The sequence below is a fragment of the Halichoerus grypus genome, chromosome X (genome assembly GCF_964656455.1).
Source record: "Halichoerus grypus chromosome X, mHalGry1.hap1.1, whole genome shotgun sequence".
Classification (NCBI taxonomy): domain Eukaryota; kingdom Metazoa; phylum Chordata; class Mammalia; order Carnivora; family Phocidae; genus Halichoerus; species Halichoerus grypus.
The window spans coordinates 97,067,058-97,083,298 of NC_135727.1; the positions used below are offsets into that span (position 1 = coordinate 97,067,058).

The following is a 16,241-nucleotide window of genomic DNA, read 5'->3' on the forward strand; positions in this document are numbered from 1 at the left end:
GCTGCTGGGTTTGTCATCTCATCCCTGTGCTATGAACTCATCTGGGCTTGGCCACATTGGAACTATTCTGCTGTGCCGGACACCCTCAGGATGGCAGGGCTATTCAGCTCTGCCTGGTACCCTAACAAAAAAGCAGGACTGCTCGGCTGGGCCTGACATCTCAGCTCTCTCCTCATGCATTCACCAGTGCAATCTTGTTTCAATCTGACTGCTAAGAGTTAAGGCATTGAAGTGGGCCCCAGGGTTTCTCAGTTATGCTGCAGCTCACTGAGCACAGGGTCTCCATCTGGGCCCATCACATCATGCCACGGGACTTGGGGGCATAAGAACCAGAGCTATCATGGTGGTGCCCCTGCTGTCTGCTGCGCTGAGGCTCACTCTGATCATATGGTCTACTTTTAGCACCAATGGATGGCAGGTTTACTCCTAACAATCCAGAGGGCGGGGTTCTTCCCTAACAAAGATAGAAGAAGGCAAGATAAGATTTTTATCTCTCTCTTTTCAAAAAAGATTTTATTTATTTATTTGACAGAGAGAGACACAGCAAGAGAGGGAACACAAGCAGGGGCAGAGGGAGAAGGAGAAGCAGGCTTCCTGTGGAGCAGGGAGCCTGATGCGGGGCTCGATCTCAGGACCCTGGGATCATGACCTGAGCCAAAGGTAGACGCTTAACGACTGAGCCACCCAGGTGCCCCAGATTTTTCTCTCTTAATGAAGAATATAACTATATTCTAAATGGATTCCTTCTTCCTTCTATTTCTTTTTCCTTTGTTCACCCATTAGAAATCAGTTATTTAGGGGGCACCTGGGTGGCTCAGTCGTTAAGCGTCTGCCTTCGGCTCAGGTCATGATCCCAGGGTCCTGGGATCGAGCCCCACATCGGGCTCCTTGCTCAGCGGGAAGCCTGCTTCTCCCTCTCCCACTCCCCCTGCTTGTGTTCCCTCTCTCGCTGTCTCTCTCTCTGTCAAAAAATAAATAAAATCTTTAAAAAAAAAAAAGAAATCAGTTATTTAAAAGATAATGAATTTTACAAAGAGGTATCTATACCCCCATGTTCACTGTGGCATTATTCACAATAGCCAAGACGTGGAAACAACCTAAGTGTCTGTTGATGAATGAATGGATTAAAAAACTGTGGTATCTATTTATCTATCTACACACACACACACACACACACACGAATATTATTCAGCCATAAAAAAGAAGGAAACCCTGCCATTTGGATAAAACTTTGATGGCAATAGGCTAAGTAAAGTAAGTCAGACATAGAAAGACAAAGATCATACTGTATGGTCACACTTACATGTGGGAATCCAAAAAAGCCAAACTCATAGAAACAAAGAGTAGATTGGTGGTTGCCAGGGGCTGGGGGTGGGGGACACGGGGAGATGTTAGTCAAATGTTATAAACCTCCAGTTATAAAATGAGTAAGTTCTGGGGATCTAGTATACAGCATGGTGACCATAGTTAACGTGTGTTGTATATTTGAAAGTTGCTAAGAGAGTAGATCTTAAATGTTCTCACCACAAAATTTTTTAAAAAAGTAACTGTAAGGTGAAAAAAAAGACATTGAATTTTAGCACAGCTAGAAATTTTTAAGATTATACATTTGGATAAGTTTTTGTTTGTTTGTTCGTTTTTAGAGCTCCTTGCAAACATTCTTATTTCAAGGCCTGAAACCAAAGTTGTTAAAATATTTGACACTTTCATGTCTTTTATAAGCAGGTATAATTTTAGGTTTCTTGGTAGTTTTTTTAATGTTAAACACTCTATAAATTACACAAATGTTTTAAAAATCTGAAAGATGGGGTGCCTGGGTAGCTCAGTCAGTTAAGTGTCTGACTTAGGATGAGGTCATGGTCTCAGGGTCCAGGGATCAAGCCCCATATCTGGCTCCCCGCTCAGCAGGGAGTCTGCTTGTCTCTCTCCCTCTGCCCCTCCCCCCACTTATGCTCTCTCTGTCTCTCTCTCAAATAAATAAAGTTTTTAAAAAATCCAAAAGATTAAATATATACTTAATTTATTACATATATTACATATTAATTATATTTATTACATATATATTAAATATACATATATATTTTTAAAGATTTTATTTATTTGAAAGAGAGAGAGAGGGAGCACAAGCAGGGGGAGCTGCAGAGGGAGAAGGAGAAGCAGACTGCCTGCTGAGCAGGGAGCCCGATGAGGGACTCAATCCCAGGACCCCAGGATCATGACCTGAGCCGAAGGCAGACCTTAACCGACTGAGCCACCCAGGTGCCCCTTAAATATATATTTAATTTATTATATATTTTATATATATATATATATTTTTTTTTAAAGCTGTTGATTAGGAAAGAAAAAGATCTGGACCTTTAGTTGACTACCCATTTTCAATTATTCAAAACTTTTTACTATGCATATTCTCACACCTACAGAAGAGAAGGAATAGAGGATAAGGAACTTCCACGTATCCATCATCAACTTTAATAATTCTCAACATGTTGCCAATCATATTTCATCTACCTCCGCCCACTTTTTTTCCCAGAGTGTTTTCATAGAAATCCTAGACACTTCATTTCACGTGTAAATATACGTAAATCAATCTTAATACCAAATAAAGGAATGCAATATAAATAGAACTACAATGTACAGATGAAGGAATATACCTGTGCCATTCATTCATTAAAGCCAGATAGCTAGGCACACTATGCTAGGTGCTGGGGCTATCAGAGAGAGAGAGCTACATGAGTATAGGAAAAGACAGTAAGTTCAGAGGTTATTAGGTGAAAATACAAATGCAAGAATTATTACTCCTAAGTGATGATGATGGTAATAGTTAATATTTATAGATCACTTACTGTTTGCAAATGTTAACTCATTAATTCTTCACAATCATCCTCTGAGGTAAATACTATTATTACAGATGAGGAAATTGAGACCCAAGAATTGAAATAACTTGCTGGAGAGCATTCAGATGGTAAGTGGTCAAGCTAGGATTTTAACCTAAGTGGTCTGATTCCAGAGGCTGTGTTCTAAGGGAAAAAAAAAAAAAAGAGAGAGAGACACAGAGAGAAGACTACTTTAATCTTCTGGTAAAAACAATGCTATTTATTCACCAAACCATTTCATTTTCTACCTAGGCACACAAGAAGACTGTATTTCCCAGCTCCCTAGCCTTTATTTTAAAAAGAATTTATTGGGGTGCCTGGGTGGCTCAGTCGTTAAGCGTCTGCCTTCGGCTCAGGTCAAGATCCCAGGGTCCTGGGATCGAGCCCCATGTTGGGCTCCCTGCTCAGCAGGAAGCCTGCTTCTCCCTCTCCCACTCCCCCTGCTTGTGTTCCCTTTCTCGCTGTGTGTCTCTGTCAAATAAATAAATAAAATCTTATAAATAAATAAATAAAAAATAAAAAGAATTTATTATTGGGGTGCCTGGGTGGCTCAGTTGGTTGAGTGTTTGACTGTTGGTTTCAGTTCAGGTCATGGTCTCGGGGTCCTGAGATCAAGCCCTGCATCTGTCTCTGCACTCAGTGCAGAGTCTGCTGGTCCCTCTCCCTCTGCTCCTCTCCCCACTCTCTCTAAAATAAATAATAAAATCTTAAAAAAAGAATTTATTATTGAAGTATAGTTGATATACCATGTTATATTAATTTCAGGGGCACAACATAGTGATTTAACAATTTTATACGTTAAGCTGTGCTCCCCACGGTAAGTATAGTCAACATCTGTCTCCATATAACATTATTATATTATTATTGACTACATTCCCTATGCTGTACTTTTCATCTCTGCAATTTATAACTGGAAATTTGTACCTCTTAATCCCCTTCACCTATTTCACCCATCCCTCACTCCCTGGCCCTCACTGCAGCATTATTTATAATAACCAAGTTATGGAAGTAACCTAAGTGTTCATTGATAGATGAATGGATAAATAAGATGTGGTATATATACAATGGAATATCACCTAGGCATAAAAAAGAATAAGGTTTTGCCATTTAAAACAACATGGATGGATCCAGCTCCTAGCCTTTAAAAGGGCCATGTGACTAATTCTGGCTAATGGAATTTGGGTGGACATAAAAAAATCCCCCGGTTAGAGTGATGGCTTCCCAAGGTAGAAGGAGCCTGAATCTCTGGGTTATTACTTAGAGCTTAGGGTAGTATGGGCCTCTCCATCAGGTACATCTTTCCTGAACTTTGTGAGCACGAGAAATAAACTCTTACTGTGTTAAGTCACTGAGATTTGGGGGTTTGTTATGGCAGCTTGTGTAAATTATACTAATAGAAACACTTTAAACTTTAACAAATTATGAAATCTTTAAACATACTGAAAAGTACAGAATATATTAACAATCACCTCTCCCTACCCAGATTTAATAGATATTAATATTGTCACATTTCCTTCAGGTATTTCTTCAGTAAACCCATTAAATATAACAAATAGCTAATAACCAATAATGCACCACCTCATCCCTCATCCCTCCCTGTAACTACCACCCTGAAAGTGCTGTCATCCTCATTTACATTTTTTACTTTGACTACAATATATGAAATTATAGAGTGTTATTTCGTGTGCTTCAAAAATGGACAGAAGTAAGAAACAAAACAAATGAGCGAAGGAAAAAAAGAGAGAAAGAGACAAAGCAAGAAACAGACTCTCAAGTATAGAGAACAAACTGATGGTTACCAGAGGAGAGGTGGTTGGAGGGGAGGGATGGATAAAATAAGTGACAGGGAGTAAGGAGTGCACTTGTCACAATGAGCTCGTATAAAATGTATAAAATTGTTGAATCACTATACTGTACGCCTGAAAATAATATAATAGTGTATGTTAACTATACTGGAATTTAAATTAAATTTAAAAAAATAAAAAAACAGGGGTGCCTGGGTGGCTCAGTCGTTAAGCGTCTGCCTTCGGCTCAGGTCAGGATCCCAGGGTCCTGGGATCAAGTCCCGCATCGGGCTCCCTGCTCAGCCGGAAGCCTGCTTCTCCCTCTCCCACTCCCCCTGCTTGTGTTCCTGCTCTTGCTGTCTCTCTCTCTCAAAGAAATGAATAAAATCTTAAAAAAAAACTAAAATTAAAAAATAAAAATGGACAGAAATGGTATCAAAAAAGATTGGTGTTTTCATTCAGTTTTGTTTTTGAGATGTATCCACATTGGTACATGTAGGTCTAATTCCTTCATTTGAACAACTACATAGAAATACAGTAATTTGGGGCACCTGGGTGGCTCAGCAGGTTAAGCGGCCAACTCCTGATTTCAGATCTCAGGGTCCTGGCATTGAGTCCCGCGTCAGCTCCACACTCAGCGGGGAGTCCGCTTGAGGATTCTCTCTCCCTCTTCCTCTGCCCCTTCCCCTGCTCAAGGGCGTGCTCACGAGTGCACGTGCTCTCCCTCTCTAAAATCAACAAATCTTAAAAAAAAAAAAAGAAATACAGTAATTTACTTAGCCATTCTTCTACTGAGACAGTTAAGATCATTCACATGGTTTGGCTTCTACAATAGGGCAATGAAATTCCTTGTACATTCCTAATATCATATATTCAGGGGAGGCCTCCCTGAGGATTTTCTCATTTATGCTGATACTAGAAGGATGAGAAGCTAGCCATGTGAAGAGCTGGGAAACAAGTGCTTCCCATATTTGGAACAGTGGACAAACCCTAACACCGTAGAAAACAGCACATATTAGACCCAGTGAAGTTACAGGTATAGTAAGTGAAGGAAAGAGTGGCAGGAGATAGTGGTGGAGAAGTAGGCAAGGGTCACTCTGCTAATGGCTTTAGAGACCACAGTAAGAAGTTTGGATTTTCTTTTACAGGCAAAACAATTAAAGTTTTCTCATTTTTTTCTAGGGTGGTCAGACCATACTCACAGTATTGTGAGTTCCTTTCCTCAACTTTACCATGAACGGAGCATCTCTTGAATGAATGCAGTTACTGCTTTTGCTCTCTGTTTTGGAGGAACTGGCTGCAGTATCTCATAAAAAGAAAGAAAAAATTACTTTTTAATTTCTTTCCCATTCATTTGTGTCTGAGGGGCAGCTGTATGCTTCAAAATGAAACTATATTTATCACAATTTCATTTTTCCATCAAGAGGGCTTAAAAGGAAATGTTCTCTTATTTCTCCATATTTTGCAATCAATTTCTTTTATTAAAATCAGATTGACTTCATGAAAGATGTCAAGTGTTTGGGTTAATTGAAGAGCTGAGGAAATATCATGCTGCTAGTTCTGAAACTATGTGAAGTGTGACAGAATCTGTTGATGACCAAATAGGGGAACAATTGAAAAATGTGAAAGAATTATGTATATACACTACAGTGCCAAACATTGTACTGTAGGCTTTAAAATTATAAATTACACGATTCCCAAAAGTGATTCAGATGAGTCATTCCTTTAGTAACTCAGCCAAACATGCTAATATTTTTTCTCCTTCCCCGTTCATTTCTTCACTAGCACTTCCTGTATTTGTCTAGCGGCTACACTATCAGGTTGGGAGGTGGGCTATCACCTCTTTGAGGAGCTTCCATTTATATTACCTCCCTTATTGCCAACAATTCAAGCATAGCACCTCTCACAGTTCTATTCCTTGATCGTTGCCCTGTTTTCCTTTGGAATATCTTTTTAACAAGTACTTTTCAATTTTTAAAGGTATCTATTGAAACACAGAAATTTCAATAGAATCTAATCTGATGGATGTGGGTGAAGCCTTCTCTATTCTAAAACCACCCCATCCAATTAATTTTTCTCTTTTATTTGCAAGTTGGTTGTACTGTCTCTAGGTAGAACCTTATTGCCAAATAGAATGTATACCAAAATACATGCTGTGTAACTGTGTTTAATATATGCAATAAGGCAGAGTTAAAATCCTATCAACATCACACAGAATCAGAATCTGAGAGTTAGAAAAGACCTTAAAGACCATCTTGTAGGACCACCTATCTTTCCTGTGTATGTGACCACCGGCTTTTTTTTAACTCAAGTCAATAGTTTTCAGAAAGGTGTGTGTGTGTGGGGGGGAACTTCAATAAAACAAATCAAAACAACTGCAAAAGAAATGGTACCATTCTAGCTAACATAAAAATGTTTGTTCCCTGAGGTAACTTGCATAGGGAGGAATAATAGTCTGTGCCCTCCAGCAACTGCACCTGTAAGGGGTGTAAGTAGTCCTAAGGCATTTTGATGAGTACGATGATGATACTGCGTGTAAATATGCTTGAAGGCCACAAAAGAGGGAGCAAGCGACTATACTCCAAAGGTTACAGGTGAATGGCCTTCAAGAATGACTGAGAATCACACAAGTGGACAATAAGAGTATTTTAACCTTAAAGAACAAGGGCATCTCCTACACCTAAGAGTTACAGATATGAAATCTGCAAAAGGATGTTTCATAAAAGGGTCGCAGCAATTGACGCTTTTTAACAGTGGATTTCTACCTTAGCTGCACATAAGGAAGATTTTAAAAACCTCGAACCCAGACCTCACATCAGACCACTTAAAGCCGAATCTATGAGCGTGACATAATATTTTTTAAAGCCCCGCCCCCCCGACGCCCCGCGATTCCAACGTGCAGACTGGGTTGCGAATCACCAATTTAAAGCAGGAAGCAAAATACTAAACGTGGATTTTGAAGGGGAAAACTGGAGGTAGGGCATAGAAAAAGAACTGAAAACCCTGGGAGGGCAGGGCGTCTACTACAAGAGCAGGGACAAGAACCGAATGAGAGCCAGCGGTAGAGGATTTAAGGGCTGTTTCTGTGGTAGAACTCCCGGGATTTGGGGGTCGGTAACGAGAGCGGCATATGTCCAACTCCATTAAAGTGAAGTTATTCTGCCAGCAGCCCTGCTCCTACCCCCCAGCATATTTTCTCACATCTTTTCCCACAGTTAAGAAAAAAAAAAAAAAACAATGACGGAAACGTTGTCTATCCCACGAAAGGCGCATGAGCAGACTGTGGGAGGAGCAAAGATCTGAGAAGCCACAAGAGCGGCCACAGCCGCTACAATTTCTTCGCGATTCCAGAACCACAACTCACGAACATCTTGGGAGGGAGCCTCCCCAGCAGCGTTTGAGCCCCACTGGGGAGCGCTGATAAATACCTCAGTGTAAATTGGAGCCTTTTAAGCACCGGAGGGCGGCGACGGCAAGGGCGGGGCAACTACTGACGTTCACGGTGACGTCGCCGGCTCCGCCCCCACACCCGCTTCCGGCGACGCGCGGCCCCCGCTTCCGCTTTCCGGGCCCACGCGCCGGCCCCGCCTCACTCCCACGCGCCCCCAAGCGTCACGGCGCCGGACAGCCGGAGAAAAAGCACAGGTTGCTGTCGGAAGTCCCCCTGCAGGTTCCCCTTCCGTTCTGCCTAACGACTTCCGCTTTGGGCCGTCAACATGGACGCTGCGGCTGCTTGCCGAAGCGGACTCTGATCGGTTGCGGAGGCGCAGCTTCTCTGCGGCGGCCGCCCCGCTTCCCCGCCCTCCCCGCCTCCCCCCCCTCCCCGCCTCCCCCGCCTCCCCCCCCCGCCCCTCTCTCCAGTCGCTGGGGCCGGCGGGCTCGTCGCTACATGGGGGCGGGCCTCCGCGGCCGGCGCACGGCTTCCTGTTCGGAGGCGGCCTGGCGGTAGGCGGCGGCGACTCTGCCCGCGCCCACTTAGGCGCGGTGACCGAGCGCCTGGGAGGCTCGAGGGCTTCATCTTGTGCCGCTGCGCCAAGCCCGGCCCTGCGCCGCCATGGCCCCAGTGCAGCTGGAGAACCACCAGCTGGTCCCGCCTGGAGGCGGTGGCGGGGCCCCCGGTGGTCCCGCGTCAGCCCCGGCGCCTCCTCCTCCCGGAGCCGCCGTAGCGGCGGCCGCTGCAGCCGCGGCCAGTCCGGGCTACCGGCTGAGTACCCTCATCGAATTTCTTCTGCACCGGGCCTACTCCGAGCTCATGGTGTTGACGGACCTGTAAGTGCCGCGAAACCCATGCCTGCTCCCCAGCACCCCCCCCCCCCATCGCTTCCCGCCCAACCGGCTTAGAGAGGCTCGCACCTCCCCACGGGGCTGCTGTTTTTACCTTTCCTCTGGGCTACTTAGTCTAGAATTTCTGAACTCTTGGGGCTCAGTGGAGGTGGAGGAAAAGCTTTGCATTTGGGGTCTTTCTGGAGAGGAGCAACGGAGACTTGTTAATTATGTATGTTAGACTCACTGAAAATCCCATCTTTGGGGTTTTTGCTCGAGTTGCCAGCAGAACCCTATTGATTCCTTGGTTGGAAGCTTTTTAGCCGAAAGCCCCAGGTTAGGGTTTAGGAATACATAATATTCGAATTCCCAAAGACAGGAAATCTGTTTTACAGCGTCTTGAGGGTACATTTTAAATTTAGGTTGTAATTGCTTCTGACAGTTGGAACTCAGGAGATCTGTTGTGTATAAAATAATCCAAAATTTTGGATTCCAAGGTTTGTTTGTTTGTTTTTTCCTGAAATGTTTGAGAGTGTTTGAAGTCTTAACGCATTTAGTGTAAGTAAAAGATTTATTGTAACTGGTCTTCTGTTATTGTCTCTTGGAGTATGTAGGGAGTTTATAAATCAAGTTACCAATGAAATGCCTTGGGACATGATTAGGTTGTTAATCCCTTCAAAATAGGATCAGAATACACTAATTTTCAGTGTGTGAAGAAAAGACACTATAAAATTTGGGGGTATATATACCTTAATTACTGTTATACATTTTAAATCCAGGTTCAGAAAAAGTAAGAATTTTAAGTTTTTACTTAATTTAGTTTTTATCTTTTATCTTGTTACACTGCAGATCAGTGTTTTCATTTGTATGCATTAATATGTAGATATTAGGCTGTAAAGTGGCATAGTAATTTGTTACCAGAGACTTAAAATATTTGTTTGCGGATGACTGAGTTAGAATAGGTTCCACTTATTCCTGTAAAACATCATTCTCACTCAGTTTTGACATATGGTACTTTATTGAATGGAACAGAAAAAAGTCTTCCCCGTCTAATGAGAAACTTAAATAGCTGTCATTAGGTGTTATTAAAGTAATATACTTCTCTGAACCAATTACTCTTGGATTTCATGAAAATTTAAGAGTGTCTATGAAAAAATTTCATATATATGTGAAGATCACCTACCCAATGTATAGCTATGGAAAAATGCTGAAAACTGCTATCAGTGATTGTATAATTTGTCCTTTCATAGAGGATTTCTAGAAATTTTTTGAATTATATTGTGTTCTTCCTATTTTACAACTTAGTTACAAAGAAATGTCTATTTTATTGCAGTAGAATAAGTGTATAGTTTTAATCCTGCACCCTTTATATGATGATGATTCCCATACTTCTGTCTCTAGCAGAGACCTCTCCACTGAACTCCAGACTCTATATCCAGATGCCTACATTTAAATACCTAATGGGCATTTCAGTCAATTCCACTTGATATATCCCCCCCCCCCCAAACCTCTTCTGTCTCACTAAAGAGTATCTCCATTCTTCCTGTTGTGGCTTAGGCCACAAATTTGGAGTAATTTCTCTTTCTTCCAATCCCATACCCAGTACATCAGCAAGTCTTGTCATCTCTGACTTCAGAGTCTGACCAGTTTTCAACATTTCCATCAAGTGTGAATCCTTCTCCCATGTTAACTGCAGTAGTCTGCCAGTTGATATCTCTAACTGCTACCCTTGCCCCTTTACAGTTTTTGTCATCCATAAAATAGCCAGGACGATCCTTTTAAAACTTCTCTGCCCACAACTCTGCAGCGGTTCTCCATCTCACTTATGGTAAAAAGGTTTTATAGTCACCTGTATTTGGAGTGACCGTAAAACTTATGGTCCAGATCAGGACACTTTTGAGCATGAAAGGTGGTGTTCTTAATAATAATGCTGGGCGCACCTGGGTGGCACAGTAAGTTAAGCATCTGACTGTTGGTTTTAGCTCAGGTCGTGATCTCAGGGTCATGAGATCGAGCTCCATCCTCAGTGAGGAGTCTGCTTGAGATTCTTTCTCTCCCTCTGCCCCTCCTGCCCGTGCTCTCTCTCTTTCTAAAATAAATAAATCTTAAAAAAATAATGTCGGAGCAACAGGCATGAACCAGGACTATCTTGGGCAAACCAGGACATGTGTGTGGTCTGTGCCTTCTCCCCCTTCCCTCTTTATCCTCATTTCCTAATACTCTCCTCTTTGCTTATTCTGTTTCAGCCACACTACCCTTCTTGATGTTTTTTGATAGTGCCAGGCACACTCCCACCTTAGGGCCTTTGCTTTCCCCCCAGAAATCTGTGTGGTTTGCTTTCCTATTTCCTTTAGGTCTTTGTTCAGATAGAACTTACCAGAAAGACTTTCTCTGACCACCCATGAAAAGCACTCTGCCCCTGCTGTCTATTCTTTACTCACTGCTTTGTTTTTTTCTTATCGCTACTGGGTACCATTAATTTATTGTCTACTTCCTCCCCACTGGAAGCTCCATGAGGATGGGAATTTTTGTTTGCTATGTTCCCTGGGCCTAGAATATAGTTAGGCACATAGTTGGGGATTAACTAAGTATTATATTGACTTAATACATTAACAAATGAATTTTTAGAATTGCCATTGTAGACCATGGAGTATTTAATGGGAAAATACATTCCTGCTCTTGATACTTGGGTATATAAAATAACTCTTTTCTCTTTTGATTTGTGCTAGCCAAATTAGTTTAGGAACTTACCTTGGAGTTCCTAAGTCATATATTTTTCCTTATTCCAGGTGGGAACTGTCAGAATCAATGTATTGATATAAAACTAGTGTTCTAGGTTTACTTTATAAGAGTCTTATTTCTGCCATATTTGATATTTGTTTGTGAACTATTGAAAGTAAAAAGGACCGCCTTGGCAATTTCAGTGGTTTGTTTGTGGCCACAGATTTCTGTGTTTTTTTTTTTCCCCCCTTCTGCTTGTCTACCCCCACCTCCTCCCCAACATGCATGCTCTCATCTAAGAGTTTATACTCTGCCTTGACTTCTTAGGGAATTAGGTTCTCCTCTTTTTTTTTTTTTAAACCTGTTTTAATTAAAATTAGAAAATGCTAGGGTCTCAGTCATGTAAACTTGTCTTATTACACTTCAGTGTAAATAAGTGTCTGCGACTTCCAAAAATTTGCGTTTTAGGGCTTTTGCCCCAAATGGTGGATTTGTTATCCATAAAGGAATTTTAAATAGATTAGGAGGAATTGGGAGGAAAGGGATGTAGACAACAAAGCCTAATCTTTGTCCCGGAAATGATACCGCCTCTGACATGAGATGATCCTTTTAGGATCTCTGGGGCAGGTGGGAAGAGCTGGAACAATATTTCCTGTTCTTTCTACCCCCAGAGGCTCTCCTCTTTTGTTTCTCTCTGGCTCTTATGCACACACCTGCATTCAAGGTTCTCATTCTCTCCCTCCCTTGAGGACGAGGGTTGTGGCTTCTCAAAGGGAGTGTTCTCGGGAGCTTTCACATGTAGAGGAACTTGCCAGTAGTAGTTTTTCCTTGCAGTCTTCTAAGGCCTTAATTTCTGCTTGTACCTAGTTTCCTTTATCACCTGGATCATAACTTCAACTTCTATCTCACTGTCTACTCTGAGAATTATTGTTAACTACAGGCCAGAACTCATTTTGATAGTTTCCCCTCCTTGTACCTCGAACTCTGGTTTTATTTTTTCTGCACCTGTGGCCTGTGGGTGGGAGAAGAGAATCTAAGTGGCTCAGTGTGTGTTCTTCAAGAAGGGATTAGATGTAGAGGAGGCTTTAGAGTTGCTCAGGCCTTTGAATCTTGAGCCATGGGATAGAGGTTTCCAGAATGTGGTGATTCAGGAGGCAGATCACGACCTTTGTAAGCATCAGTGAATGTGAGAGTGTTAAATGGTATAATTTAACAGGGAAAATAGTGACATTGGTTGCTGGCTGTTGTACTGGAGAACTAGCAAAAAAGAAATCAAAATCTTACTGGAGCTTAAAAGTAATCATTTACATCTAACCACCATGCAACATCATAATTACCATAAAACCCTTGGCTGACACTGGTCCTTTTGTGTGCTTAGCTTCCAGTTTTGCCCATCCTGACAAAACATGGAGAGATTATTTCTTGGAAGCAAGGTTCCATTGGATACAAGGAGGCTAGCAGCTAGTATTCTGCATCCGTGTCTATTTTGGTTTTAAAAGAATATTTTTTCTAACTCTATGATATAGTAGTGTGTTTAATGTAAGACTTGAACTTTTTAAATGTTTGAGGTTCATGCAATACCTTTTGGACCATCTTGAGTGGGGAGGAATGTTCCTTTGTTGGTTTTTTCCCTTATAGCCATATTGCTAGAAACTCGTAAAAAAGAGTAGGTAGCCACGTAAGCCTGTAGTGGCTATTTATCTAGTTTTTCTGAAACACTAAGGTGTGTAATAGAATTGAAATAAAGACCGTTATCATAGTTTGATGAAGGTATGTGTATATTTAGTCAATTTCTTTTGTTTTTCTTTTTTCTCTTAGACTGCCAAGGAAATCTGATGTGGAAAGGTGAGTATGAAAAAAAACTTAAATCTGTGTCTGTGTTGGTATATCTATGAGAGTGTATGTGAGAAAGAGTGTGTGTGTGTGTGTGTGTGTGTGTGTGTGTGTGTGTGAGTGAAGGGTAGGGCTGTGGATTGGAAACCTAGGTCCAGAGAACCTAGGGTGATGTTTTACACCATTTGTTTAGGGAACCCTGGGAAATGTGATTTCCTCATCCTTGACAATTCTTGGTGTAGACCAGCTCTGGACCTTGTGTTCTAGAAACCTTTGTTGTTAAGTCCCTGAGGGGGAGAGGAAGATGTAGAAGGTATAGAACTTAATAGAAGAAGCTGAGGAACAGACTGACTTAAGTTGGCTGCTGATTTACTGTTTGCTATGAAGATGCTATTAGATGTCTTTAGAGAATTGACATTTGCATACTGCTATTGCTGTTTCATAGTTGAATTTTGATTGAGTTGGAGTTTGGGGCTTAAGACATAACTAAACACCACTGTTTCCATAGGCCAAAGGAACAAGATAAATTAAGGTTTCAAAGTAATCCTGTAATGGAGGTTTAAGTTGTGGCCACAGTATAGGCTACTTGACTGTGTCTCTGGCACTCTTATTATGCTCCTTGGTTAATTTTTTTTTTCCTAAATACCAAGTCACTAGGGAAGATTTATTAGTGACTCTGCTCCCCACCCCCACCACCAGCTATCTTTCTGAGGGAATTGGATCAAAAAGGTAGAGATGGGAGAGACTGTTGAAGCATACTTTCATTATGGTTTGGCTGGTCAGTTTTAAAGGAAGGAAATGTAAATCCGGATTTCTTCTGTCCACTCTGGGGTGGGAAGGGAAACTGGGCCTTGAGAAACTGACTCATGCTGCTGATCACTTGAGATTGCATGGTGTCAAAAAAGTCATGTTACAATAGTTTACAAAGGTGGGTGTTTGCTTTCCAGTACAGGAGATCGTTTGGGGAACCAAGTTAATAATAGACAGATATGTTTGCTCTAGGAGAAGAGCAGAGAGCTCACGTGCTCTGTAAGTCATTGCTGAGTTGGAGTTTGAGTACTGGGGCTCCCAGCACTGAGATGGTGCCAGGTCTTAATGTACATTTCCTATTTCTGCTGTGCTCCAGTCTTGCCTGTGATGCTCTGCTTGTTATCTCTCTTAAGATCCTTAACAGACACTGGCAAGGAGTCTTAATTGTATCTGTGCCCTTGCTTCTTCTCTTTGTACTACCAATAATCATATTGCTGGCTGAATCTTAAGGAAGCCTTTTCAGGTTTTTTTGTGGGCTACGCACACATGCTCTCACTAGGAGTTAGACTCTGTAGTCCTCAGTCAGGATTATACTTCAACAAAAGCTTTTATTTTGGTGCATTGCCTCATGGTGTTGCTATTGGTGAGATACAGAGATGTGGGTTGGATCTGTAGTCCATTGAACAGCTGTACTGAGATTAATATAGGTCAGAGTCCACTTGGAGGGAGGTTGATGTCCTGCTGGGTCCTGTCATCAGTCCCAGCCTGTCGAATATATTTTTCAGTATCTTAAGGTAAACTACGAAAGTGATTTTCAATTTTATAGCTGTCAGGAAATTGAGAGGTCTAGCTAACATACTGACAAAGCTTTTAAGGCTTTATGAGATGATAAAAATACTGATGAGTATTGAGAGAATAAGCATCGTAGTGGATATAGCATAAAAATAGATACGGACAGACCATCTAGCTTTTATTTTTAGTGCTCAGTTTACTTTAACTTTGTTTAGATGATTTAATATCTAAGTTTGTCACTGAAATTAGTTTGGTAAGGTGTTGCATAGTTCTTTGATTATTCAGGTGTTTAAATCACGCTCTTGCAAGCTTTGGTAAAGATCTGTTTCAGTTCCTTTCTCGTAACAAAAAGGTTGCAAATTCATAACTCATAGTCTTAATTATGAAATTCCTGACTCTTAATTTGTTCCTCTCTGTGACCTAGTTAACTTTTACGTTGTACTTTTATGTCTGTGAATTGGGTATAGTTCAGTAAACAACTTTTATTGTCACACAAAATTAATTTTTAAAATGTGATGGTGGTTTATTGCTAAAACATTTTTTTGGATTTATTACTCGGAAGTAGAAAATAAAAAAATGCATGCAGTATACAAAATGTGACAATAATTCATATTTAGGTAAGTACCTTAGGTGGTTCATTTTATTGTAATGGTTATAAACAAAGATTGATTCATATTTTAGCCCAGATGAAATAAATTGTGAAATACTCTTTTCAAATATGTTGGTTCATTAAGAATTGTTTTATCTTATAGGAAAATAGAAATAGTGCAGTTTGCTAGCCGGACACGTCAACTCTTTGTTCGACTATTAGCTTTAGTAAAATGGGCTAATAATGCTGGCAAGGTGGAAAAATGTGCGGTGAGTTAAACTTTTGATTTTATTTTATATAAAATAACTTTTTGGAATGTCAATTTATAATAGACATAGCTTGTAATTTTAGCTTTAATTTATATCTGTTGATTTGTTTTGAGAGATAGTACTTAAGTGAGTAATCTTATTTCTGTACGAAAATGTGTAGGGGCACCTGGGTGGCTCAGTTGGTTAAGCGTCTGCCTTTGGCTCAGGTCATGATCCTGGGGTCCTGGAATCAAGCCCCACATCGGGGCTCCCTGCTCAGCGGGGAGCCTGCTTCTCCTTCTGCCCCCACCCCCGCCCCCCGCTGGTGCTTTTTCTCGCTATCTTTCTCTCTCGAATAAATAAGTGAAATCTTAAAGAAAAATGTGTA

The 16,241-nt window shown here is 41.3% G+C and overlaps 1 protein-coding gene and 1 long non-coding RNA gene across 3 annotated transcripts in view; one reads left to right on the forward strand and one right to left on the reverse strand.

Annotated features, from left to right (window-relative positions):
• The window catches only part of LOC118531548 (uncharacterized), a 72,200-nt gene extending 63,724 nt beyond the window's left edge, over nt 1–8,476 (reverse strand). Inside the window, exons 1-3 of the long non-coding RNA XR_013444803.1 lie at nt 8,086–8,476; nt 5,860–5,963; nt 2,844–3,017 (exon numbers count right to left, since the gene is read on the reverse strand). This is a non-coding gene — a long non-coding RNA (uncharacterized LOC118531548). The remainder of the gene's footprint in view (nt 1–2,843; nt 3,018–5,859; nt 5,964–8,085) is intronic.
• Nucleotides 8,477–8,604: 128 nt separating this feature from the next.
• The window catches only part of MED14 (mediator complex subunit 14), a 72,735-nt gene continuing 65,098 nt past the window's right edge, over nt 8,605–16,241 (forward strand). For both annotated transcript variants that reach the window (XM_078065225.1, XM_078065226.1), the window contains exons 1-3: nt 8,605–8,926; nt 13,460–13,486; nt 15,769–15,874. In XM_078065225.1, coding sequence (XP_077921351.1) covers nt 8,712–8,926; nt 13,460–13,486; nt 15,769–15,874 — 348 coding nt within the window. In that variant the 5' untranslated portion in view covers nt 8,605–8,711. The remainder of the gene's footprint in view (nt 8,927–13,459; nt 13,487–15,768; nt 15,875–16,241) is intronic.